The sequence below is a fragment of the Rana temporaria genome, chromosome 7 (genome assembly GCF_905171775.1).
Source record: "Rana temporaria chromosome 7, aRanTem1.1, whole genome shotgun sequence".
Lineage (NCBI taxonomy): Eukaryota > Metazoa > Chordata > Amphibia > Anura > Ranidae > Rana > Rana temporaria.
This window is the reverse complement of record NC_053495.1, coordinates 129,174,539-129,201,197: the sequence shown is the minus strand read 5'-3', so window position 1 is coordinate 129,201,197 and position 26,659 is coordinate 129,174,539. Positions and strand designations below refer to the sequence as shown.

The following is a 26,659-nucleotide window of genomic DNA, read 5'->3' as shown; positions in this document are numbered from 1 at the left end:
TGTGCGATGCGATTTCAGCCATACAAACTGTATAGCTGAAATCACATCTCATTTGGACCAAACACGCACAGGACCCTTTTTTTGGTCCACACCAGAATCTCATAGGTGTTCACACCTATGCGATCCGATTCATGTCCAAACTGTCAGTTCGCAGTGCGATATGCAAGCTGAAATGGGGGTGTCATTACCATTGTATATGGCAGTGTGAACTGCCGTGCGAGTCGGGTGCGATGTGGGAACCCACAGTGGATTCGCAGGGTTCCCGAATCGCACCAGTGTGAACCAAGCCTCAAAGCATACAGCCTAAAAATGTCACCTGACTGCTCCCACCAAGGCTCGGTTCACACTGGTGCGATTCGGGAACCCTGTGAATCCACTGCGGGTTCCCACATTGCATCCGACTCGCACGGCAGTCGCCTGGTAACTGCGGAACCTACAGTTTTCGGCACGTGTGTACCTAGCATTACCTTAATTTTCCTGTTTCAGCAGTTGTACAGGTTGTCTAAATATGTAGGTAAAAATGTATTCTTTTTAATTTCTCTGCCTTCATCGGAGGGCACAAAATGTCTCTTGTTTTCGTTTGAACATGATGCAATAGTGATATCTTGAATTTGGGACCTGCAGGAGTGGGATACTAGGTACAATTATAATTCAAAAAACAACCCTGCTGTTGGCCAGCCGCCTCCCATAGAAATAAAATCAGAAAAAAGGATTTTATGGTGAGTGCAAAAACACGGCATTCAAATATACCGCAATTATCCTGACTACATTTAAAGAATGTAAGGCAAATGACTTGTTGTAGTCCAACAAAGTGATGGAAGCACAATGTCTTCATTTAAGTGGAAAGCTGATGCCACCATAGGCAAGAAAGGGAATCTAGGATGTAGCACCTTTTCCGCATGAAAGATGAAAAATGAAGACTTGCAAGACCATTTTGCCAGTTTGGAACTTAGGAAGGATAGGTAGCAGGAGAGGGAAGAGAACATTTTTAGGTCTAGTTAGTGTTCGTTTGGAAATACGCTTTAACTGCTAAAGCCACTAGCTGTAAAGCTCCAGTGCCAATCCAGATCCACCAAGATCACCAGAATTCTTTGGACTTCCATCTTGTGTGGTAGTCGCAGAAACAGTTATATGAGTGGGTAAGCATATACAGTATCTGAATAGAGCAGGGGTCGACAAAATCTGTGTGCCAGAAATTGTGACCTGTCGCCCGCGGGGGTCGGTAATTGAGGCCGCAAAGCCGTGGCCTCAATTAGTGGCCGCGGCCGGGGCGCACGGAGGCACAGGATCCTGTGTCTCCGTGCGCCCCCGCCTCGCGATCGCGGCGGGCCCGTGACGGCCGGTAATTGAGGCCGTGGCTTTGCGGCCTTGTGAAGTCCCAAGCTCTTCCTTCTGTGAGCTGTGACCTTCTGTGAGCTGGCGCCATCTGGTGGTGGCCGTTGGCATTACAAGTTAAACAGCTGTTCTAATGTGTAATCTTTCACTATTTTCACTGCCATCTCCTTCCCTATAAGTAGAACCCCCAAACATTATATATATTTTTTATTCTAACACCCTAGAGAATAAAATGGTGATCGTTGCAATACTTTCTGTCACGCCGAATTTGCGCAGCGGTCTTACAAGCGCACTTTTTTGAGGGGAAAAAAAGAATTTTTGTACTCACCGTAAAATCCATTTCTCTGAGTTCATAGACGGACACAGCCTTCATTGACCTTAGGGTTATGCTTCTTCCTACCAGGAGATTTAGGCAGAATTCTACAGCACTTAAGGTGTTAAAAACCTTTCCCTCATGGGGGCGTGGTCTGGAGCTGCATGGAGTAAGACGTGTTGAGTGAGAGCTCCGCTCGTGGCTGATCCTATCTACATCCATCCTGGGGGAATCTTCCCTGAAAACGGCTACAAACCTACCCACATATGCCCCTACTATTTGACTACACCATGTCGCCCCCCAAGAAGTCCGGTACCCTGGCAAAACTCGACAAGGGCCGTCAGAGTGAGCGGGACCAGGTGGAGGAAGATGGCGTCGCCGTGCCCCCTGGGAGCGAGGACCGTCCATCGGGTGACACTGCACGGGTTCTGGAGGCTATTGCTGCCTGCCAAACGTCCCTTACAACCCGGATCGAGGAGGTCAAGGTGGATATCTCGCACATCCGACACGACATGCAAAAGTTGCGGGACCGGGTGTCTGAGACGGAGCGCAGGCTGGACCACGTGGAGGATGGCCTGCACCCGCTTCAGGTTACGGTGGAGAGCCTACAACATCAGCTCCAAGCGGTGCTCTCTAAACAAGATGATATGGAGAATCGCCTTCGCAGATGTAACTTGCGCTTTGTGGGGCTCCCTGAGCGTTCGGAAGGAGCAGACCCCCCTACTTACCTGGAAAATCTCCTGATCAGAACATTCGGCAGGGAGGCATTCTCCGCCACCTTTGTTGTTGAACGCGCCCATCGCCTTGCTGCGAAACCCCCCCGGAGGGCGCCCCTCCGAGAACCTTCATCGCCAAGATGCTTAATTACCGCGATCGGGATGCCGTCCTCCGACTCACCCGCGAGAAAGGTAATATCCCCATCGGCAACGTAATGGTTGCCGTATACCCGGACTTCTCGTCGGAGGTCCAGAAGAGGAGGGCGCGCTTCACGGAGGCTAAGAGGCTGCTACGCGTGCATCACCTGCCATACGCTATGCTCTTCCCCGCGCGACTCCGGGTTGTGTGCGATGGTAAGGCCCAGTTCTTTGAGGAACCTCAGGCAATCCTTTCCTGGCTGGAGCGCCGCAATGGAGCTGGCTCGTCACGCAACTGATTCCTCGTCTCCACTTTGCCCCACTTGTTACTTACCCCTCGCGGCAGGCCGCTCTGTTTCTCCTGGACAGCGTCACTTTTGGAACATGTACCCCCTGAACCGTGAGTTGACCTTGCTGCCTCCCCGGGGGCCTCCCTCCTTCTCCTCCATCCGTGTACCCCCTGCCTGGCCCCCCGCCTATCCCCCCCCCTCTCTGCCCTTGCCTCCCCCGATAATTTCCCCCCCTGTTACGCGCCACGAGCGGCTCACCTGCATCGGTGTTCCGCCTGAACAGTCACCCCACTCTTGCACCAGTGTGTGCTCTGCAGTTTTTCTTTTTCGCCCCCCCCCGTTCCCGCCGGTTGCCCTGTCCTTCGGGAACTTTCATCACCTTGGGCAATCATGGCTAAGTTACTGTTTCCCTGGCCGGCCCCCGTCCCCAGACTTTTGGTGGGTGGTGGGGTGTTATGCCTGCTGTGTCGGTCCAGCGCTATTGCAGGTTATGCTCTGCGGTTTCACCGCAGCGCTGTTATTGTTGGTTTCTGTTTTTTCCTTTTTCTTTTTCCTTTTTTTTACTGTTTCGATTTAATATTGTCAAAGTGTGTTGCAGACTTTACTGAATATTTTGATGTACCTCTCTGTATGGGGTGGGCCCCACGCCTACCCGCGCTGGGCTCTATTTGGGCCCTCGGGGGTCGCGTGGTCCCCACCCACTGCTTCCTGATCCAGTCACAGGGTCCCCATGCCTTCCCCCTACCCCACCATTCCTACCCATGGCTTCCCTGAAAATAGTGTCCTGGAACGTCCGGGGTTTGGGGGATCGGGCTAAACGGTCGGCGGTCCTCTCCCACCTAAAGTCCCTGCGTGCTGATGTCTCTATCCTGGTGGAGACTCATCTCGCAGGTCAGAAGCAGCTATGCCTCAAAAAAGCCTGGGTGGGATGGGTGTACCAAGCCCCCCACACCTCTAATTCTCGAGGGGTGGCGGTGCTGGTAGCAAGATCGCAGCAGTTCCAACTACATACGCTACAATCTGATCCCCAGGGTCGTTATTTGTTCCTTCATGCTACCATTGGAGGCCTCGAAGTATTACTCCTTGCTTTTTATGTCCCCCCTCCCTTTCAGTTTGAAGTGCTTCAACGTGGGGTGGCTTTTATGACTCTCCACCCATCGGTGCCTGCCATATGGGCGGGCGACTTTAATATGGTCATTTCCCCATCCATGGACAGACTGGGCCAGAGCGCCCCCACAGGCCCTGTACCAAAAATCACCAGGTTCGGTAGGTTCCTAGCTGAATTTGCCCTCACCGACACTTGGCGACATAAGTATCCCACCCAATTAGGGTTTTCCTGCTTTACTCCCTCCCGTGCAGTGATGTCACGTATCGATCTTGTTCTTGTGACCCCTTCCCTCCTCCCACATCTCCTTGACGTAGGGTTTGATACTAGAACACTGTCTGATCACTCTCCGTACTGGGTCAGGCTGAGACTCCCATCACCCCCCACGACCCAGACCTGGCGCCTCAACCCGTTTTGGTTGAGGGTTCTCCCGGAATTGGACTCCATCGGATCCGAATGGGTCCGTTTCTTTACCACCAATGACGGCTCAGCCTCGGCTGGACCCGTGTGGGAGGCGTTCAAACTACACGCTCGCATGTTCCTATCCCTACGCATCAACAGACACAAAGCCTCCTCTAAACTGTTAATCCACCAGGCCGAGGCGCAGCTTAGTTCTCTTGAGCGGGCCTTTCAGGCTGATCCGTCAGACACTACTGCTTCTCAGCTCCGCTTGCAGTCCAGGCTGACGGATCAGCTACACCTCGAGAAGGCACGCCGGGGTATCTTCTTTAGCAAACAGCGCACATACGAGCATGGGGAACGGGCTGGTCGGCTACTTGCCTATATGGCTCACCTAGATCACAAACCCCCTGTGGTCGTGGCCCTCCGCGCGGAGTCCGGGGCGATACTTTCTGACCCTGACTTGGTGGCGGAAGAGTTTCGGTCCTTTTACTCGAGGCTCTACACCTCCACTGCACAACACTCCGCGGAGGAGCTTACCACCCTTCTGCGGAGTGTTACCTTTCCAACCCTATCCCCGAGTCAGGTCTCTATGCTTGAGGCCCCAATTACCACTGTCTGTGTGGAGACGGCTATAGCAAGCCTCCCCACCTCTAAAACCCCGGGCTCCGACGGGCTTCCCCTCGAATTCTACAAGTCCTTCCAGGACTCCCTTGTCCCCAGGCTCTGCGCGCTATATAATCACATTTTTGATTCGGGTACGCTACCCTCCTCCATGCGCGAGGCCCTCATTGTCCTTATACCAAAACCAGGCAAGGACCCTATGCTCCCCGAGTCCTACCGCCCCATCTCCCTCCTTCAGCTCGACGTGAAGATCCTCGCTAAAATTCTTGCCCTGCGTCTCAATAAAGTCATCTCTAGCTTAATACACCCTGACCAGACTGGGTTCATGCCCAACAAAAACACGGCCTTCAACCTCCGCAGACTTTACATGAACCTTCAGGCCCAACACGCAGAAGTGGGTTCTAGGGTGATAGTTAGCCTCGATGCTGCCAAGGCCTTCGATTCGGTTGAGTGGAAATACCTCTGGGAATGCCTTGGCAGTTTCGGTTTTGGTCCCCGCTTTGTGAAATGGCTACAACTCCTATATCATGCTCCTACGGCGCGTATCAGGGTCAATGGTAGGACCTCCTCTTCCTTTCCCCCTGACTCGTGGCACTCGTCAGGGCTGCCCCGTTTCACCCATGCTCTATGCCCTCGCTGTGGAACCCCTGAGCATAGCTTTGCGTAGTCGCCCAGGGATTAGCGGGCTGCGTTGTGGCCAGGTCACTGAGCTACTCAGCCTATACGCTGATGACATGCTCCTCTACCTATCGGATGCCGGCCCCTCACTTCGTATGGCCCTCCAAGTTATAACCCAATTCGGGGAATTCTCAGGCCTGCAGATGAACTGGACCAAATCCTATATCCTCCCCTTAGATCTGGGTCCCCCCACTGCAATGCAGGCAGCCCTCCCGTTGCCACGGACGGATGTCATTAAGTACCTGGGCATCCTCGTCACTAGGTCCCCTCTAGATTACATACGCCTTAACATTGAGCCACTCTTTCATACCTTGAAGTCCAAAACGCAAACGTGGTCCCGTCTCCCTCTTGGGGTGATGGGCCGCATAAGCCTAGTCAAGATGATCCTTCTCCCGAAGCTGCTCTATGCCTTCTGGCATGCACCGCTGTGTATCCCTCCCCGTATTTTTAAAAAAATGGAGTCCATTCTCAACTCATTCATCTGGGGCCCGTCCCGGCATAAACTGCCGTGGCAGGTTCTAAAGTGCCCCTCCAGTCAAGGGGGCGCCTCGGTCCCAGACCTCTACCTTTACTATGTTGCGTCCCAGCTCTCCCACTTTCACTACATTCATCACTCCGAGAGGAGGCGATATCTGGCCATGGTGTGCTCCAAGGCCCCTGGCCCGGTCTCGCACCCCTTTCAACTCATGCTGTGTCCACCCCGCAACTCTAGGCGCCCAGACGATAGTAATCAACTGCTCCATCACCACCGCAAGATTTGGCAAACTACCATGTCAGTTGGCGAGGCCCCGTCCCCCCACTCTCACACACCCCTTTGGGATAATCCCTTGCTGCCCGAGCTTGCCATGGTCCCTGACCATGGTATCTGGGTCAGGAGCGGAATTATTTACCTTTCGCAAGTAGTTTCACACGGCTCGGTTAGGTCCTTCCAATCCCTCAAAGATACCCATGCCCTAGCGAATCACATGTTCTTCCGCTACCTCCAGCTTCGACACGCACTTACCACACAATTTGGTGCTGCCATCCCTACCCTCGAGATCCCGCTTCCTGTTGACATTGTCATGGGCTCGGACCCCAAGAAACTGACCTCCCAACTCTACTCATACCTCCTGGCTCCCTCGGCGGCTGCCACTCTCCAGCAGGTTAAAGCTCGTTGGGCTCCTGACCTGGGGGTGCTGTCGTCGGAGGACTGGGATGAAGCTCTCGTCAACTGCAGACTGGTTTCCCCCAAAATTTCTGACCGCCTCACCCAATTATATATCCTGCACCGTTCATACCTAACGCCCCGTCGCATCCTAAAATTCAGGCCGGGCGGCGACCCTAACTGCCCGGGCTGCAACTCCCCTGATCCCACCTTTTACCATCTTCTCTGGGGGTGCCCCTGCGTGCAGGGCTTTTGGACCCAGGTGGTCCGATTTCTCCATGACCGCATGGGTTCTCCCATTTCCCTTAGCCCCCGTCAGTGTTTGCTCGGAATATTTTCGCTGTCTGAGGCCGGAAAATATCTTAACACATTGCTACAAGAGACTTTGTTCCTTGCAAGGCTTCAGATAGCGAGAACCTGGCTTAGGGGCCCCCCCCCCACCCTACAACAATGGATCAAAGCTGTCAACGACACCCTACCCTTTAAAAAGCTTCTATATGTCCACAGGGGTTGCCCTGGTAAATATAACAAGATTTGGGATAGATGGTTGGGAGATGCCTCCACCTGCACTACCCCCTCTGCTTAACACCCCTTATATGTACCTGTTGAGTATTGTTGGGCTGTGACCTTCACCTCCGACCTACCCCGTCCTCATGTGCTGCTCTACATTTTCACATGTTACATGTTTTCATTTACCTCGTCTGTCAAGTCTGCGCACCTGACATTGCAATGTATCCTTGCTTGTGGTGCATGTTGCACCGACTAGAACACTGTCTGTAACCCTTTTTTTACATGCTCATTAAACTTTGGTTTGATTTAAAAAAAAAAAACCTTTCCTTCATGCCGCTCCTCCCAGGGGGCGTTGCTCCCCCAGGCATAACCCACACCCTGCTCTAGCAGCCTTAGTTCGTAACAAGCAGTACAAACAAAGGAGGGGTGGGTGCTGTGTCCGTCTATGAACTCAGAGAAATGGATTTTACGGTGAGTACAAAAATCCTTTTTTCTCTTTCGTTCATAGACGGACACAGCCTTCATTGACCTTAGGGACGTCCCCAAGCAGTGTCAAAAAATTCGAGGGGTGGGAAAAATAACACAGCAAAAACAGGTTACACCCCAAACAAAAACTGGAGTTACTCAACGGAGGAACTCCAACCTTAAACTGCCGCCTGTAACACCCTGAGGCCGAAGGAGGCATCAGAAGATGCACTCACATCCACCTTATAAAACTTTGAAAAAGTGTGGACCAACGACCAGGTCGCAGCCTTACACACCTGTAACACAGAGGCTTGGTGTCGGAAAGCCCAAGAGGCCCCGATCGCCCTGGTCGAATGCGCCGTGACCCGAAAGGGGGGCGCCCGCCCCTTCAGGCGCGTTGGTGGCTCCTTGGGGTCACTGTTGCCTACTTTACACCTTCCCTCCTCGGAAGCTTCTTCCTCGAGTGGAAGCTGTAGGGATTCTATCGGTCCTGATTGCCCCAGATTGGCCGCGTCGCTTCTGGTACGCGGACCAGGTGCGTCTGGTGGCAGACGCCCCCTAGCGTCTTCCCCTGGGAATTGATTTTCTGTTACAGGGTCCGATATTCCACCCTGTTTCACAGCCACCAGCCTTAGCGGCGTGGCTGTTGAGAGCCAGGGGCTTAAGGACCAAGGCCTATTGGGCTCGGTGGTCTCTACCGTGCTGCCTGCACGGAAGTCTACCTCACGTGGGTTTTTTCCTCATACATGGAAGGCCTACTTCTCTGTGTGTGGGGAGATGAACTGGCACTCTCGAACATGCGTTGTGTACAGGATTCTGCTGTCTTTGCAGCAGGGAGTGGTTCAGGCTCTCGCCTTACGTACGGTTAGGAGCCAGATTTCTGCTCTGGCTGTTTTTACTTGCAGCGACCCTTGGCATCGCACTCCTGGGTGCGTACGTTGGGTCAGGGGGTCTGGTAGGTGGCCCCTCCGGTGCGCCCTCCATTACCCCCATGGGACTTGAATTTAGTCCTTTCAGTGCTTCGGGATGCTCCCTTTGAGGACATTCGGGAGGTTTTTTGTTTATTGTCACAAAAGGTGATTTTATTTCTGGTAGCAATTACCTCGATCAGACGGGTGTCTGTCTGTTCTGGCGGCCTTGTCTTGCAAGGCTCCCTGCTTGGTCATCCGTAAGGATGAGGTGGTGCTGCGGCCGCAGCCGTTTTTTCTCCCTAAGGTCGTTTCGGCTTTTCACTTGGATGTGGACATTGTTCTTCCATCCTTATGTCCTCGGCCGAAATGCCAAGAGGAGGCCACTTTGCATCCTCTGGATGTGGTTCGGGCCCTACGAGTGTACTTATATGTTACGGTTCCGTTCCGGAAGTCGGGCTCACTGTTCGTGTCGGTGGCTGGCCCTACAAGAGGGCCTGGCAGTCTCGTCGGCCAGGCGACGCGCCCCTGAAGTAAATTAAAACCCAACATGTCACGCTTCAAAATTGCGTCCGCTCGTGGAATGGCGACAAACTTTTACCCTTTAAAATCTTCATAGGCGATGTTTAAAAAAATCTACAGGTTGCATGTTTTGAGTTACAGAGGAGGTCTAGAGCTCGAATTATTGCTCTCGCTGTAACGATGGCGGCAATACCTCACGTGTGGTTTGATTACCGTTTACATATGCGTGCGCTACTCACGTATGTGTTCGCTTCTGCGCGCAAGCTCGTCGGGACGGGGCGCGTTTTCTGGCTCCTAACTTTTTTAGCTGGCTCCTAGATTCCAAGTAAATTTGTCAAACCCTGGAATAGAGTTATCTCACAAATGCATCCACCACATCTGCACAAGGCTCCTTGGCCCTTTCTACAAATCTGTCCAGCTTTTAAATAAAACACCATACCAACAGATGCAGAGGGAGAATTTACTTCTTGGCTAGCAGCCAGGGAAAGTGGAGCCACCAAACTTAAGCTTACTTTGCATGGCAACTTACCTTGATCTTCATATCCAGAGATAGGTGGAGCAGGGCTTCTCCATAGACCTAATGTATTTGGACTGGCAAGGACTTTTGCCCCCCATGGAGGAATCAGAATACTTGGGGCCAGATTCACAGCAGAGATACGACGGAGAATCTCAGACACTCCGTCGTATCTCTCAGAGTATCTATGCGACTGATTCATAGAATCAGTTACGCATAGATAGCCCTTAGATCCGACAGGTGTAATTGTTTTACACTGTCGGATCTTAGGATGCAATACCGCGGCCACCGCTGGGTGGAGTTTGCGTCGTATTCCAGCGTCGGGTATGCAAATGAGGTTTTACGGCGATCCACAACGGTTTTTCGCATTCGGTACGTCGTTGCTAGTCTAGTTTCCCGTAGCAATTTTAGTCGTCGTTTTACCTGCCCTAACTTTACACAGCCCACGTATGTGCTGTATAAAGTATGGCCGTCGTTCCCGCGTCAAAATTAAAAAAAAAAAAAATTCTTGCGTAAGACGTCCGGGGAATACGAAAGTACGCTACGCATGTCGCCGTTGGAAAAAATGACGTCACTTTGCGCAAAGCACGGCGGGAATTTCAAAACGCGCCGAATTTAAATGGCACACGCCCCTTTGAATTACGCGGGCTTACGCCGGAGGCCGCCGGCGTATGTTTTCATGCAAGTGCTTGGTGAATCAGGCACTTGCGATGAAAACTTGCGGCGGTGTAACGTATGTACGATACGTTACGCCGCCGCAGTTCTATGTGAATCTAGCCCTTAGTGTCGGCTGGTGGTGGAAGTTATGGGGAGCCATGACTTCATTCTCATGTGACTGTTCTTGGGTCTAGCTACTGTTTGCTAGATTCAAGCATCCTCACAAAGGGAAGAGGTCACATACGTGAGTATCAGTGGGTTAGGGGCCCTGAATGGGTAAATTGACCATGTCTCTTTAAAATCTGTGACTTATGCTCCTCAACACTGTGTTAAAGAATACTGTACGTCAAACAAAACTTTGAAATGAGCAGAGCTGTCACTGTAGATGATATGTAAATTTCTAGAATAAAGCATTTCATGTAACCAAGCATAACTTTAATAAAAGATGACAAATCTGGAAAAATATGAGAACATGTATGGAACAGACAACAAATTATATCCTGTCATGTATAGTTAAACTTCTTCCATGAATTTACAAATCTGAATAAGTTTCCAAGTGAAATATCAACAGAAGCGTAGAAAATCACTCCAATAATACGTCTTCCTAGAAATCTATGTAGCTGTGACAACATTTTAATACGGATGTTTCCGTCCTGTTCAGACCCATTTTCCAGTCTTCATAAAATACCTTGCACATAGTCTGTAAAAACAAATGAGAGTCCAGTTGCCTCAAATTCTCTTTCCAATTCACTAACCGATGGATATACCTTTATTTCAAATGTAGAAAGTCTGTAATGAGAGGAAATGCAAATTTAAGATGAACTTCAGGCAGAACTATTTTTCTTTTACAAAAGATTTATTGACAGTAAGCAAACTGTACATACAGTACTAAAAAGCCAACCGAGGCCATGTCAACATTCTAAATAGAAAATGTACACATCCACTAAATAAAATAGTAAGGACATAATCAAAGATGGTATTAGAGAACAAACTAAGGGCCAGATTCACAGTCAGCGGCGTAATTTTGTGCGGGCGTAACGTATCCGCTTTACGTTACGCCTCCGCAACTTAGACGGGCAAGTGCTGTATTCTCAAAGCACTTGCTCCGTAAGTTGCGGCGGCGTAGCGTAAATCGGCCGGCGTAAGCCCGCCTAATTCAAATTTGGATCAGGGGGGCGTGTTTTATGTAAATCTACTGTGACCCGACTTGATTGACTTTTTTGCCTAACGGCGCATGCGCCGTCCATGGAATTTCCCAGTGTGCATTGCTCCAAAGTACGGCGCAAGGACGTCATTGGTTTCGACGTGAACGTAAATGACGTCTAGCCCCATTCACGGACGACTTACACAAACAACTTAACTTTTTCAAATTTTGACGCGGGAACGACGGCCATACTTAACATTGGTACGCCGCACTTATGCGTTATATAGCAGGGGCAACTATATGCCGGGAAAAGGCTAACGTAAACGTCGTAACTTTACTGCGTCGGTCGGGCGTACGTTCGTGAATTCGCGTATCTAGTTAATTTGCATACTCGATGCGGAATTCGCCGGAAGCGCCACCTATCGGTCAGAAAAAAATTGCAGTTACGATCCGACGGTGTAAGAGACTTACGCCTGTCGGATCTAATGGATATCTATGCGTAACTGATTCTAAGAATCAGGCGCATAGATACGACGGCTCGGATTAGGACTTACGACGGCGTACATGGCGCTACACCGTCGTAAGTCCTTTCTGAATCTGGGCCACAGAAATTAAATGCTGTCATGTAGGATTCAATGCTAAAAACACAAGGTGGTCAAATCAAGACTCGGGTGTATATAGCAGCAGAAAAGGTAGAGACTATGGATTACGAGCATAATCCGTTCCAGGAGAATGCTTGTAATCCAAAGCACTCGTTTTGATATCAAAGCGAGTTTCCCCATAGAAGTCAATGGAAATGAAGATATTTTGTTCCACATTGACTTCTATTACATGTAATACCGCATGTGGCCAGAGGTGGGGGGCGCCAGAGAGACCTTTTGGATGCAGTCAGAAACCCTTGGAAAAGCTCGGAAACGGGGTATTTCCTAGTGTTTCAGAGTATTTAAAAACAGCTCCAAGTGTCACCGGCGCCACCGCACCTCAGGCCAAATACAGTGCTGCACACTGCAGAGGCTTGAATCCTGCTCGTTTTGCGAGACAACACTTGCAAACCAAGTCAGGATTTAAAAAAAAAAAACTTGTATTGCGAAACGCCTCTTAACCACTTAAGCCCCGGACCATTTTGCAGCTAAAGAACCAGGCGACTTTTTGCGATTCGGCACTGCGTTGGTTTAACTGACAATTGCGCGGTCGTGCGATGTGGCTCCCAAACAAAATCAACGTCCTTTTTTCCCCACAAATAGAGCTTTCTTTCAGTTGTATTTGATCACCTCTGCGGTTTTTATTTTTTGCGCTATAAACAAAAATAGAGTGACAATTTTGAAAAAAATGCATTCTTTTTTACTTTTTGCTATAATAAATATCCCCCAAAAATATATATAAAAAAAAAAAAATTCCCTCAGTTTAGGCCGATACGTATTCTTCTAAATATTTTTTGGTAAAAAAAAAAAAAAATCGCAATAAGCGTTTATTGGTTGGTTTGCGCAAAAGTAATAGCGTTTACAAAATAGGTGATGGTTTTATGGCATTTTTATAATTATTTTTTTACTAGTAATGGCGGCGATTAGTGATTTTTTCCGTGACTGCGATATTATGGCAGACACATCGGACACTTTTGACACATTTTTGGGACCATTGTCATTTTCACAGCGATCAGTGCTATAAAAATGTACTGTTTACTGTGAAAATTACACTGGCAGTAGAGGGGTTAACCACTAGGTGGCGCTGTAAGGGGTTAAGTGTTCCCTGCATAGTGTTTCTTACTGTAGGGGAATGGGTTTTTGTTTGGGAGCCACGTCGCACGACCGCGCAATTCTCTGTTAAAGCGGCGCAGTGCCGAATCGCAAAACCTGGCCTGGGCATTTAGCTGCCTAAAGGTCCGGGGCTTAAGTGGTTAAAAAAACATCCATCTATCTGTGCTGCTCATAACACCTTAAGATAAATTTAAGATTTATAGCCTTTAAAAGCACTAATGCTGTTTATCGGTAAGGCAAATTACCTCTTCTGCACTTGTGGTAATTTAACTTCACATAAAACACTGATCATTTTCTCTTTACATTTCTTCCCACTGGAGTCCACATCTACCTTGCAGCTTTTATTGAGGACCAAATACTCCTGTAGGACAGACCCCAAACACAAAAACAGAGAGTAAACTCAACATGGTATTTTAAGAGTACAATCTAGGTATTTATGGTTATTTATAGTTTTTTTTATTGGGGAAAACCACGTAGCAAAAAAACAAAACAAAAAAAACTGTAGTTTCAGATATAGGTAGCTGAATTTATATGCAAATCTTAGTTTTTCCTGATACAGTTGACCATGGCCCCACTTGTATAATCTTTATTTAAGAATAATAATGCCGCGTACACACGATCATTTTTAGGCATGAAAAAAACGTTGTTTTTAAAAAATGTCATTTAAAATGATCGTGTGTGGGCTTCACATCATTTTTTGGGTTCTGAAAAAAGAAAAAAATTTTTTTTAGAACATGCTGCATTTTTTAACGACGTTTTAAACTAGGTCGTTTTTCGGGTTGTAAAAAATGATCGTGTGTGGGCTAAAACGACGTTAAAAACCCGCGCATGCTCAGAAGCAAATTATGAGACGGGAGCGCTCGTTCTGGTAAAACTACCATTCGTAATGGAGGAAGCACATTCATCACGCTGTAACAGACAGAAAAGCGCGAATCGGCTTTTACTAACAGGAATTCAGATAAAGCAGCCCAAAGGGTGGCGTCATCCGCATGGAACTTCCCCTTTATAGTGCCGTTGTACGTGTTGTACGTCACCGCACTTTGCTAGAGCATTTTTTAAAAACGACTGCGTGTGGGCAATGTCGTTTTAATGATGAAGTTGGAAAAACGTTGTTTTTTCTATATGCCGAAAAACATATTTTTTTTTCATGCCGAAAAATGATTGTGTGTACGCGGCATAACATGTCACAGTAATCATGACAAATGAACAAAGCCACAAACCGAATAGGAGACATGTACATAATACAAAATAAAAATACATAAGTAAACCAAAAGGAAAAAGAACAGTAGTTATTCAACCATGTGGCATTTGGGTCACCCCCATTAGGAGACGAGATCATCCCAATGGTGGTTACCCAAATTGGGTCATGAAGGAAAAAGTAAACTCCAACACAAAAGCCCAGTTGCCAGCACTAGGCTAGCTAAAGCCAATAAAATACTGAAGTACTAGATCCACCACGGGAGGGCCCAGCAGGCATACACGCCAGGGAAGGGGGGCATAAATTACCTCTAACTGACTTTCCCCAACACACCAGGGGTTTAGGCCCTCCCGTGGCAAATGGTAAATACTGAGGGGGGAAACAGCGACACCTCCAAGGTAGGTGGTCCCCCCTCAGTGACAGGGCACCGGGACTGCATGTAAAACAATGGAAATGTTAAGTTAGAATAACAACCAAGGCTATCAGTTCATAAGACATACCCAATGTTCATAAATAAGAGAAAGAAAAGCTATAAGTACTGTAAATATCTCCTAAACATGCACCATTTAGGAGATATTTGCTGTGCATGCAGCCAGTGACATTCCCGGCACAAGCCCCCCGAAGGAACGGCCACCCAGACCATTCCTTCAGAGTCCTGTGCTGTAAATGGCAGCTCCCACCCGCATGCGCAGGAGTGACGTCTTCATGGCTCCGGCCAGTCACACAGCTGGAATCCGTGGACCCGGAAGGAAGAGCGGATGAAGATGGAAGCACCTGCAGCAGTGACAGCTTGGCACTGGAAGGCTTCGTTTTCACGTGAGTTTAACATTATGTGCAAGTTTACTACCGCTTTACTGTTTTCTTAAAAGGGGTTGTAAAGGAAAATTTTAAAATAAACAACAAACATGTCTATGCTTACCTACTCTGTGTGAAGGAATCGCACAGAGCAGATGGGAACCTCCTTTTTTTGGGTTCCCCGCCGGCACTCCTGGCACCTCCTCTCTGGCTAGTGCCCCCGTGGGAAGCCACTCCCCATGGTGGCACGCGTGCGCGCTGGCACCCGAGTCCCTCTGCTGCGTCCATTGACACAGACAGTGGGCCCCCCACTTCCTTGTCACTGGCTTTGATTGGTAGCACTGGGGACCAATGGGTTCCGATGCCCCAGCAAAGCCAGCAAGACCTGGAAGTGAGGAAAGAGAAGAGCTGCAGACATGCATGGCGCTGGATCGAATGAGATCTCAGATAAGTAAAGGGGGGCTGAGAGGGCGATGCTAACACCTTAAACATTTTTTATAACCCCTTTAACAAGCAGTAAAAGAGCTTTAAAATAAAGTCATTACTGACCTCTGTAGCTACTTGTACTCAAAGATCACAACCAAAACTCTGAGGTCAAGTTACAGTCCTCACAGCTTACAATCACCTAGGCCCAGATTCTCATACAATTACGTTGCTCCTGGGCAGCGTAAAGTATGTAATTTACGTTACACCGCCGCAGGTTTACAGTGTTAGTGCCTGATTCTCAGAACACTTACCTGTAAACTTGCGGTGGTGTATCGTAAAAGCGCTCGGCGCAAGCCCGCCCAATTCAAATGGGGCGGGCACATTTAAATTAGGCGCGTTCCCGCGCCGAGCGTACTGCGCATGCTCCGTCGGGTAAATTACCCGACGTGCATTGCGCTAAATGACGTCGCACCGACGTCATTTGCTTAGCCGTTAACGTAAATGGCGTCCAGCGCCATTCACGGACGTCTTACGCAAATGACGTCGATTTTTTAAAATTTCGACGCGGGAACGACGGCCATACTTAACATTGGCTGCGCCTCCATAGACCGAGGGGCAACTTTACGCGTCGGAAAGGCTACGGAAACTACGTAAATTCTCTGCGTCGAGCACGCGTACGTTCGGGAATCGTCGTAATTTGCTAATTTACATAAGCGACGGGGAAAACGACGTCAGCGACACCTAGCGGCGGGAAAAAAAATTGCATTTAAGATCTGACAGCGTAAGAGCCTTACGCCTGTCAGTCGCATAGATACCCGGGGCCAGATTAAGACTTAAGACGGCGCAAATGGTGTTGCGCCGTTGTAACGAATTTGAGAATCTGGGCCCTAGTGTTTCTTTACACTAGAAGGCTGACAGTTTCTGCTGCCATTGAAAATAATGTGAAAATAACAGTGCCCCAGTTGTGAATTTTAAAGATAAATTCCTCCACAGTGCCTAGAGCTACGTATGTGATTGAGGTCTTGTTTTAAAGTAATTTTACTATTGGTTATGAATATGTAAATATTTTCTTCTACGTATCCTGGGTACACATTTTTTTCATCATAGTTTCCAGTTTTGAACTGCTCAGATTTGTGACAGGTTTACTTTAGTAAGTTTGGAGTTTTCTGCTTTGTGTTAAGCCCTGGGCAATGGAGAAAAGGAGCTTCACTACTCACCCGAAAACTACTCCTGTCTCCTTGCAAAAGAATTAAAATTATTTTGCCCATGAACATCAGTTTTCCAGTCAGGTTTAAATCAGAAGTCCATTTTTCTACTGTCCTGATATATCTGTCCTTTGCTCTCATGTGATCTAAATGTAAAAGCATTGTCCAGGTGCCCTCGTCAGTCATGGTGCCTGCTGACAGAGGGTGGTTTTCATCCGAAATGGAATCCCCAATTAGAGTGTTAAGATTCTGTTGCGCCCACAGGACCAAGTCATGTATCATCGGCTCTGAGAGATGCTGGCCGGCTTGGCCAAGTAATTTGTCTCTGAGCTCCTTACACTGCACCCTGGTAAGTTCTTCCGAGCTGACAGATACATTTGGTAGGGTGGATGGATATGTAACTGGCAGATCAAATATGAGTCGTAGACGAATTTCTGATTCTGTTAGCTGCTGCACGCTTGTCTGAATCATTACTGTTATTCCACTCTCTGCAAAACATGGAAACTCAATCAACCACAATGTGATATCCCGACAGCAATAAATCAGAGGAAAATTACATTTTCCAATAGCTCTTCAAGTCATTCGTCTTCTGCTAAGGACTTCAAGAATCAAATGTTAATGGACAGTTCAAAGTTACAGGAACTCTACCATCAAAATAGAAGAAAATTAGTTTTATGTTCAGGCACAGTGGGGAAGTACTATCTTTTTATGTTACCAAAAAGATATAATACATAGCGCTGTGCTTTAACGCATGCTTTAAAATGTGTATAGTTTATAAGGACTGACAAATTCTAGAAACCAGGTAGCCATTGATCCCCCGAAAAATTTGAGTTGACACTTAATCCTAAGACCATTTTCTATTGTCAGGAGTTTTCCAGTCCTGCACCCTTACTGTATAACACTCAGCTTCATGCTATCAGACTAGCGATTTTTTTTGTGACTGCGACATTATGGCGGACACTTCGGACAATTTTGACACATTTTTGGGACCATTGTCATTTTCACAGCAAAAATTGCATTTAAATTGAATTGTTTATTGTGAAAATGACAGTTGCAGTTTGGGAGTTAAACACAGGGGGCTCTGTAAGATTTAGTGTTCACCTAGTGTGTGTTTACAACTGTAGTGGGGTGTGGCTGTAAGACTGACGTCATCGATCGAGTCTCCCTATAAAAGGGATGACTCGATCGATGCAGCGCCATAGTGAAGCACGGGGAAGCCGTGTTTACATACGGCTCTCCCCGTTCTTCAGCTCCGGGGAGCGACCACGACGGAGCGGCTATAAACAAATAGCCGCGCCGTCGTCCCGGATCGCTCCCCGAGGGAATCCAACCGCCGCGTGTAGCGGAGGGGGTCCCGATCGGACCCCCGACCCACGTCTAGGCAGGGACGTACAGGTACGCCAATGTGCCTGTACGTCCCATTCAGCCGACGTATATCTACATGCGGCGGTCGGGAAGCGGTTAAAGTGTTTGTTAAGCCACTTTGTAAACTACACACAATCCCCTCTGTTAGAAAGCGTCCTACACTGCAGTGTATGTTCTTTGTAAAAAAGATGGCCATTATTATCTTATTTCACAGCACCGCTCACGTTACTCCTTGCTGCTCCCTTTCCCGATCTGACTTGTAGAGTGGGAGAGGCCAAGAATCCCCCGCTAACATCAATCGGGAGGAGGAGAGGAGAGGAAGAGATACGCGAGACATCAGCCGGGGAGAAGGGGAATAACGAGGAGTCACGTGAGCGCCAAATGGCGCTCTGAAAGCAGGTAGTAATAGGCATAGTTTTTACAAAGAACAGACACTGCAGCATTATGTGTATTTTCTAGTTATTTAAGCAGCAGAAGGAGGGGGTGGGCACTGGTATAGGCTAACAGGCAGGGATGGGGAGGGGGGAGAGAAGACAGAGCAGAGCTGCAGATGACAGAGGCACGTAAACTGACCACAGTGTTAGGGCTCAGCAGCCATAATAAACTGTGGTCAGTTTACAGGGGGGAGGGCATAGCCAGGCAGAATCAGTCAGGTATTTCAGGTGATACAAGTTGCCAAATTACACAGCACAAGCACTGTGCTGTATAATATGCTTTAAAGGAACAGGTTAAAATAATTTTTTTAGGGTTACAAAAACTTTAAGCTGCCTGTAGATAGAATCTCGGCTGGTTCAGCAGGGACCAAACAATGTTTTGGCAGGCCGATTCTACCCAAGTTGATTAAATCGATCAATGTGGGTACAACTAGCCTGTCAAATTTTTACATGCAAATATTGCAAGCAGCTATTATGGCCGCTAGCAGTATTCACTATGTTCTTCCAGCGGGAGGGATTCCCCCATTAACACTGACTTTTTTTGATGGGGGATCAAGAGATTTTCTTTCCAAAAAAAAATCGCTCCATCTATCCTGGCTTAAGCCAAGTCACACTTTAAACTGCCATGCCCGCTGTTTCACCTAATCCTCTGTCATTTTTACTGGTGACATTCATATGTACCCTCATGTTTATTAATTGCCTGCTTGTGTCTTACATATTACAGGTACTTATTCAGCACCAACAATTTACGCAGCACTTGATGTATATATTGTATATTCACATCAGTCCTTGCCCTCAAAGAGTTAACAATCTAAAGTCCCTAACTTAGGGTATGACAAATTTGCTTGGAATCTAGGAGCGAGCTAAAAAAGTTAGGAGCCAGAAAACGCACCCCGTCCCGACGAGCTTGCGTGCAGAAGCGAACACATACGTGACCAGCTCCCGCATATGTAAACGGTGTTCAAACCACACATGTGAGGTATCGCCGCGATTGGTAGAGCGAGAGCAATAATTTTAGCCCTAGACCTCCTCTGTCACTCAAAACATGCAACCTGTAGATTTTTTTAAACGTCGCCTATGAAGATTTTAAAGGGTAAAAGTTTGTCGGCATTCCACGAGCGGACGCAATTTTGAAGCGTGACATGTTGGGTATGAATTTTACTGTAACTTTACTGTTGTCTTATTTTTTTAATTAAAAAAAGTGTAATTTTTTCCCAAAAAAGTGCGCTTGTAAGACCGCTGAGCAAATACGGCGTGACAGAAAGTATTGCAACGATCGCCATTTTATTTTCTAGGGTGTTAGGATAAAAAATATATATAATGTTTGGGGGTTCTAATTAGAGGGAAGAAGATGGCAGTGAAAATAGTGAAAAATGACATTAGAATTGCTGTTTAACCACTTGCTTACTGGGCACTTAAACCACATTCGTTCCCGGAGCAATTTTCAGCTTTCAGCACTCTCACACTTTGAATGTTAATAACTCAGTCATACAACATTGTATCCAAATGAATTTTTTGTCCTTTTTTCATACAAATAGAGCTTTCTTTTGGTGGTATTTGATCACCTCTGGACTTTTTATTTTTTGCGCTATAAATGAAAAAAGGCGGAAAATTTTGAAAAAAAATGAATTTTTCTTAGTTTATGCGATAAAATTTAGCAAAATATTAATTTTTCTTCATAAATTTTGGCCACAATTTATACTGCTACATGTCTTTGGTAAAAATAACCCAAATTAGTGGATATTATTTGCTCTTTGTGAAAGTTAGAGAGTCTACAAGCTATGGTGCAAATCATAAAAAAAATGATCACACCTGTTGTACCAGTGCCTATCTCAACTGGGGGAAAATTTGGGAAAAATAATCAAGTAGTGGCTGAATTTTATAAAGTTTGTCAAAATTTGGGTCATTTCGGGGAGGGCACTGGGTATTATCACTGTAGTGTAGGAATCGCATGATCATTTGATATCTGGACCTGGGCATTTTTGAGGAAAAGACGGGCATGTGGTAGATGGGGCGTTTTGACCAATATGATCGTACTTGGCTTTTATGATTTAGTCCCATACAGAATACAAGGCCCAAAAAAATGTTAAACTCTTCCACTGTTAGGGGTCTCCATTGGAAGGGACGGGCATAATAGGATGTGGGGTGACTGGAAATAAATTGTTGGGCATAGAGATTGGACTGGGAAACAATTGAGGCAAGCATGTCCTCAGTAAAAATTAAATTGAAAAAATCTATTGGGGCAAAATTTTCTGTGTCCACCTTGACTCCTGGCTGGGCAGTGAAAGGGGGAATGTTGGCTTCTCCTGAATTAGGAGGAAGCCACAAGGGGTTCTGAAGGGAATAGGGAAGGCTGGCATGGGACCTACTGGTACGTGATCTTGCTTGACGAGGTGTTGCGGTTCTGGTGGATGGCACAGCGGTTCTGGTGGATGGCACAGCAGTGCTGGTGGATGGCACTGCCTCCTTAGCAATACGCCTTCGTCTGGCGGGCGGACCCTCTTCCTCCTCTTCCTCGTCTTCCTCCTCTTCTTCCTCTTCTTCCTCCTCTTCCTCCTCTTTTTCCTCTTCCTCTTCACTGCTAACTACCGGCTCATAGTCAACATCAGATTTGGCGTCTGACCTTGCGGAGGAATCCGAATCGCAGAGCTCCCCGTTGCTCTCGTCGGCCGCAATAATTTCGTATGCCTCCTTAAGTGAAAAAGATCTTTTAGCCATCGTTGGCAATGACAAAAGATGGCACGTGGCACTGATGGCACTGACAGGTGGCACTGATGGCAAATGGGACTGGCAGATGGCACGGGCAGATGGCACTGATGGCAGGTAGCACTGATGGCAGGTAGCACTGATGGCAGGTGGCACTGATGGCAGGTGGCACGGGCAGATGGCACTGATGGCAGATGGCACTGATGGCACGGGCAGATGGCACGGGCAGATGGCACTGGCAGGTGGCACTGGCAGGTGGCACTGATGGCAGATTGCACTGGCAGGTGGCACTGATGGCAGATTGCACTGATGGCAGATGGCACGAGCAGGCGGCACTGGCAGGTGGCACTGATGGCAGGGGCAGGTGGCACTGATGGCAGGGGCAGGTGGCTCTGATGGCAGGGGCAGGTGGCTCTGATGAGAATGCACTGGCTGATGGCACTGGAAGGTGGCACTGGCAGGGACTGTGGGCAGTGTTTGTGTCACTCTTTAGGTTTTTTTATCACTGTATTCTTACTGTAGATCTCTCTCTCCTCACACGCGGTCTGTGTGTGAGGAGAGATAGCCGGCGATGAGAGATGATCTCATTTGTTTACATTTGAGATCATCTCTCATTGGACAGCTAGATCGAGTGCTGAATGGCCGCTGTGATTGGCCATTCAGCACGATCTGTGATTGGCTGTGTCCGAGGGACACGGCCAACACAGTTTTCTGCAGAAGCGCGCTCGCGGGGACGCGCTTTCAGCAGAGAAACGGCAGGCCGTTTAAACACGGCCACTTGGCACTTCAGGTCCGCGCTGCAGACGTATTTTTACTATAGCGCGGATCTGAAGTGGTTAACTTGTAATGCTTAACTTGTAATACCAACGGCCACCACCAGATGGCGCCAGCTCACTCATCTGGTGGTAATAACTTGTAACTTGTAATAACTTGTCGACCCCTGTCCTAGCTCACATTCATGCATACACATACTGGGACCAATTTAGACGGGAGCCAATTAACCTACCAGCATGTCTTTGGAGTATGGAAGAAACCAGAATACCTGGGAGAAAACCCATGCAGGCACAGAGAGAACATGCAAATTCCACACAGGTAGTGCCATAGTTGGAATTCGAACCATGCGTTGTAGGGAGCCGCTGTGAAGCCACAAGGCTTCACTGCCAATTTCCATTACAATGAATGGCGACGGCAGCACCAAAGAGCCGAATGGTAATGGTGGAGGTAACGACATGGTGGGATCCCTGTATAGGTAAGCATCCTGACATTAAAAGTCAGCAGCTACAGTATCATTTTTTTAACAGTATTCAGCTCCTAAAGGGATAATGTACATATATCTCCCTAGGTGCCCTGTAAGGTTAGATACAATGTCAGACAGGGCGCACACAACACATCGGACCTTGAAGCAGAAGGGCTACAGCAGAAGGCCACACCGGGTGCCACTCCTATCAGCTAAGAACAGGAAACTGAGGTTACAATTAGCACAGGCACATCAAACTTGGGCAAAAAGAAGATTGGAAAAACGTTGCCTGGTGTGACAAGTCTCTTTTTTCAGCTGCGACGTTCAGATGGTAGGGTCAGAATTTGGTGTAAACAACATGAAAGCATGGATCCTTCCTGCCTTGTATCAATGGATCAGACTGGTGGTGGTGTAATGGTGTGAGGGATATTTTTTTGGCAAACTTCTGGCCCCTTAGTACCAATTGGCCGTCATTTAAACGCCAGGGGCTACCCGAGTATTGTTTCTGACCATGTCCATCCTTTTATGACTACAGTGTTCCCATCTTCTGATGGCTTCTTCCAGCAGGATAATGCACCATGCCACAAAGATCAAATCATCTCACTACTGGTTTCTTGAACATGTCAATGAGTTCACTGTCCCCAATGGCCTCCAGATCTCAATCCAATAATAGGCCCTTGGAATGTGGTGAAACGGGAGATTCGCATCATGGATGTGCAGCCGATAAATCTGCATTTGCGTGATGCCATCATGTCACTATGGACCCAAATCTCTGAGGAATGTTTCCAACGCCTAGTTGAATATATGCCACAAAGAATTAGGGCAGTTCTGAAGGCAAAAGGGGGTCCAACCTGGTACTATCAAGGTGTACCTAATAAAGTGGCCAGTGATTGTATATACAGTGCCTTGAAAAAGTATTCATACCCCTTAAAATTTCCCACATTTTGTCATGTATTCTATTGGGATTTTATGTGATAGACCAACACAAAGTGGCACATAATTGTGAAGTGGAAGAATAATGATAGGCCAGTCAAGTTCCTTCACCCCAAACTTGCTCATCCAGATCTGGGAGGAAATACCCCAGGACACCATCCGTCGTCTCATTAAGAGCATGCCCTGATGTTGTCAGGCATGTATACAAGCACTTGACCCCCATGACAGTTAAAATGGTTGCATCCAGACTCAGTGGAGAGAGATTTCTGCAGCATTTACGCTGGTGCAGTGGGTCCTGGGTTCCTCCTGGTGCACGACAATGCCCGGCCTCATGTGGGTGAGAGCATGCAGCCAGTTCCTGGAGGATGAAGAAACTGATTGAATGGCCTCCACGCTCATTTGACCTAAATCCAAAAGAACACCTCTGGGACATTATGTTTCGGTCCGTCCGGTGTCGCCAGGTTGCACCTCAGTCTGTCCAGGAGCTCAGTGATGCTCTGGTCCAGATCTGGGAGGAAATACCCCAGGACACTATCCGTTGTCTCATTAGGAGCATGCCTAGATGTTGTCAGGCATGCATACAAGCACTTGGGGGGCCATACAAACTACTGAGGACCATTCTGAGTTGTTGCAATGAAATTTCAGCAAAATGGACTAGCATGCTGCAAAAAAATTTCACTTTGATTTTCGGGGTGTCTTTTAATTCAGTCCTCTGTAGATGGATAATTTTCATTTCCATCAAATGATGTGCCATCCTTTCATTCCAAACACATTACCCAAGTCCATATCAGTATAGATACCCAGCATGATATCCCGTTGAGATCTGATATGTTTTCAAAGTGTTCCTTTAATTTTTTTGAGCAGTGTGTATATACACACACACCTAAGTAGATCTAAATATATCTGTATACACACACCTATGAAGAGATTATATATATATATACATACATACATACACACACACACCTATATAGTGATCTGTACATACACATACATTATATATATATATATATATATTAGGGGTGCAACGGATCGTCATTGATCCGTGATCCGCACGGATCAATGACTTTGGATCGGCACACACGTGATCCGCAGCGTGCCGCGGGACTGCAGAGCAAAGCAGTAAAAAACACATTGAAATTGTGTCCGCTCTGTTCGCACACAGCTCCGCCTGCTCCTAACCACGCTGTGATAGACAGAATGCGTGTCCAATGCGCTGATGTGTTCTGTCTATCACAGCGTGGGGTTAGGAGGAGGTGGGGCTGTGTGCGAGCAGCGTGAAGATGTTTTAACATACGGCGGTGAGTTGGTTTCTAGCAGAGAATGTGCTGCCGTCCGTCCGTCCGTTCCCCCCTCTCCCGGCTGGTTCTGTCCCCCCCCCCCTCCTCCCCCCAGCTGCTGAGTCTCCGTCCCTGCCGCAAATAGCACACAGTGAAAGGGGTGAGCTGTGCTCTTCCCATCTCAACTGTGAGGACTAATTTCACAAACTTCTGCATAAGCTAACATTAAAGTACTAATACATTTTTGCACCCGACAATCACAGTACAATAATACTGTTATCTGTGTATGGGGAGAAAATGCCAATGGCTGAACTGGCATCATGCAGGTTGGATAGTTTGGTCTGACTCCTTGCTACTATTTGTTGGGGTGGTACAGTGAGCGGGGATCGTGCATAACAACTTGTTAGGTGAGGTGACAGGGTCAACAAAGAGAACCTGTCGCCTCCAATTGCTATGACACTGGGAATTGTTTTCTCTTTGTGTGATAGCAATAAAGTTACATGTAAAAAAAATAAGAAATAATAATTCAATTAATAAAATAAGTAATAAAAAAGTAAAGAAGAAGAAAAATATTAAAAATAAGAAAATTATACAAAAATAAAAAAAGTAAAAAACGACAAGCTACAAAAAAAAGTGATAATGTAATAAAAAAAAAAAAAAGATACAAATAATATTTGAACTAACCGTGCCGCCCCTGCCATCCAATTGCTATTCTCCGGGGGGTGGTTCGGTTGGTGGGGAGGGATTGCATTGCAGAGCCTGGCCTTGGGGTGGCAGGGAAAGGAAATCCAGCCCTGCTGGCTGCCCTCTCACTTCCTCCGCCCTGGCGAGGCTGCAATTTGGGGCAAAGTGAAGCAGCAATTTGGGGCAAAGTGAAGCGGGAATTTGGGGCAAAGTGAGGCGGCAATTGGGGGCAAAGTGAGGCAGCAATTTTTTTTTGCTGATCCGAAAAATGATCCGATCCGTGACTCTGATCCGAGGAATGATCCAAACCGTGAGTTTTTTGATCCGTTGCACCCCTAATATATATATATATATATATAGCTAGATCTGTAAACACATACATTATATATATATATATATCTGTATATACACACCTATGTAGATCTATATATATCTGTATACACACATATATATCTGTATATACACACCTATGTAGATCTATATTTATCTGTATACACACCTATATAGATCTCTGTATATACACACCTATGTAGACCTATATAAAGATAGATATATACACACACACATATATCTGTATACACATTAGACAGATTTAATGTCCAGCTCCTCTGATCCTGACTGTATTATCAGTGGAGGGATCTATGTATACTGCTGGTCTCCCTCTGTCAGTCCAGGTTAAGGATTAAAGCGATCCATACATTATATAATGAGAAATCAATGGCTTTATCTAGTCTGTGACAGATCAGAGCTGATACAATGTCTTTCACCTGAACGTGAGAGAACTTCAAATTCCCCCGGCTCACAGTATATGGCAGAGAGCACGGAGATCTCCTCCAGCACCGCCTCTGACATGCAATCCCCGGAGCCCCCATCCATGTCACCGATCCGGTGTAGCGTCATGAAAATCTGCATCCCATGCAGCTACTGAGCATGTGCCGATTTCAGACAACAGAAGTCGAGCGCCGAACTGCTGCCGACGAACACAGCTCAAAACAACAGAGTTACATAAACTCCTCACATGCCGATTGATCGGCTGCATCCAGGAGAGACAGCGAGACTGAACGAACCTGGACCTGGACTTGGCTCCATCTGGATGACAGCGGGGGACACAGGCTGGTTGCAACGAAGGTACAGCAACAAGCTGTATGGGCATCACAAAGTCTGTATGTCACGGGTGGGG

At 47.5% G+C, this 26,659-nt stretch overlaps 1 protein-coding gene across 3 annotated transcripts; it reads right to left on the bottom strand.

Annotated features, from left to right (window-relative positions):
• Window positions 1–10,731: 10,731 nt before the first annotated feature.
• On the bottom strand, window positions 10,732–26,454 carry RWDD3 (RWD domain containing 3). 3 transcript variants are annotated; one of them, XM_040359974.1, is made up of 4 exons: window positions 26,247–26,449; window positions 16,853–17,328; window positions 13,462–13,577; window positions 10,732–11,107 (listed from the first exon to the last, which is right to left on the bottom strand). In XM_040359974.1, the coding sequence occupies exons 1-4, from the start codon at window positions 26,389–26,391 to the stop codon at window positions 10,996–10,998; spliced, it is 849 nt and encodes a 282-aa protein (XP_040215908.1). In that variant the 5' UTR covers window positions 26,392–26,449; the 3' UTR covers window positions 10,732–10,995. The 3 variants fall into 3 exon arrangements, with proteins under 3 accessions (XP_040215908.1, XP_040215909.1, XP_040215910.1); XM_040359975.1 differs by having other exon boundaries at window positions 26,283–26,449; XM_040359976.1 differs by lacking the exon at window positions 13,462–13,577 and having other exon boundaries at window positions 11,010–11,107; window positions 26,247–26,454.
• Between the last annotated feature and the right edge of the window lie 205 nt (window positions 26,455–26,659).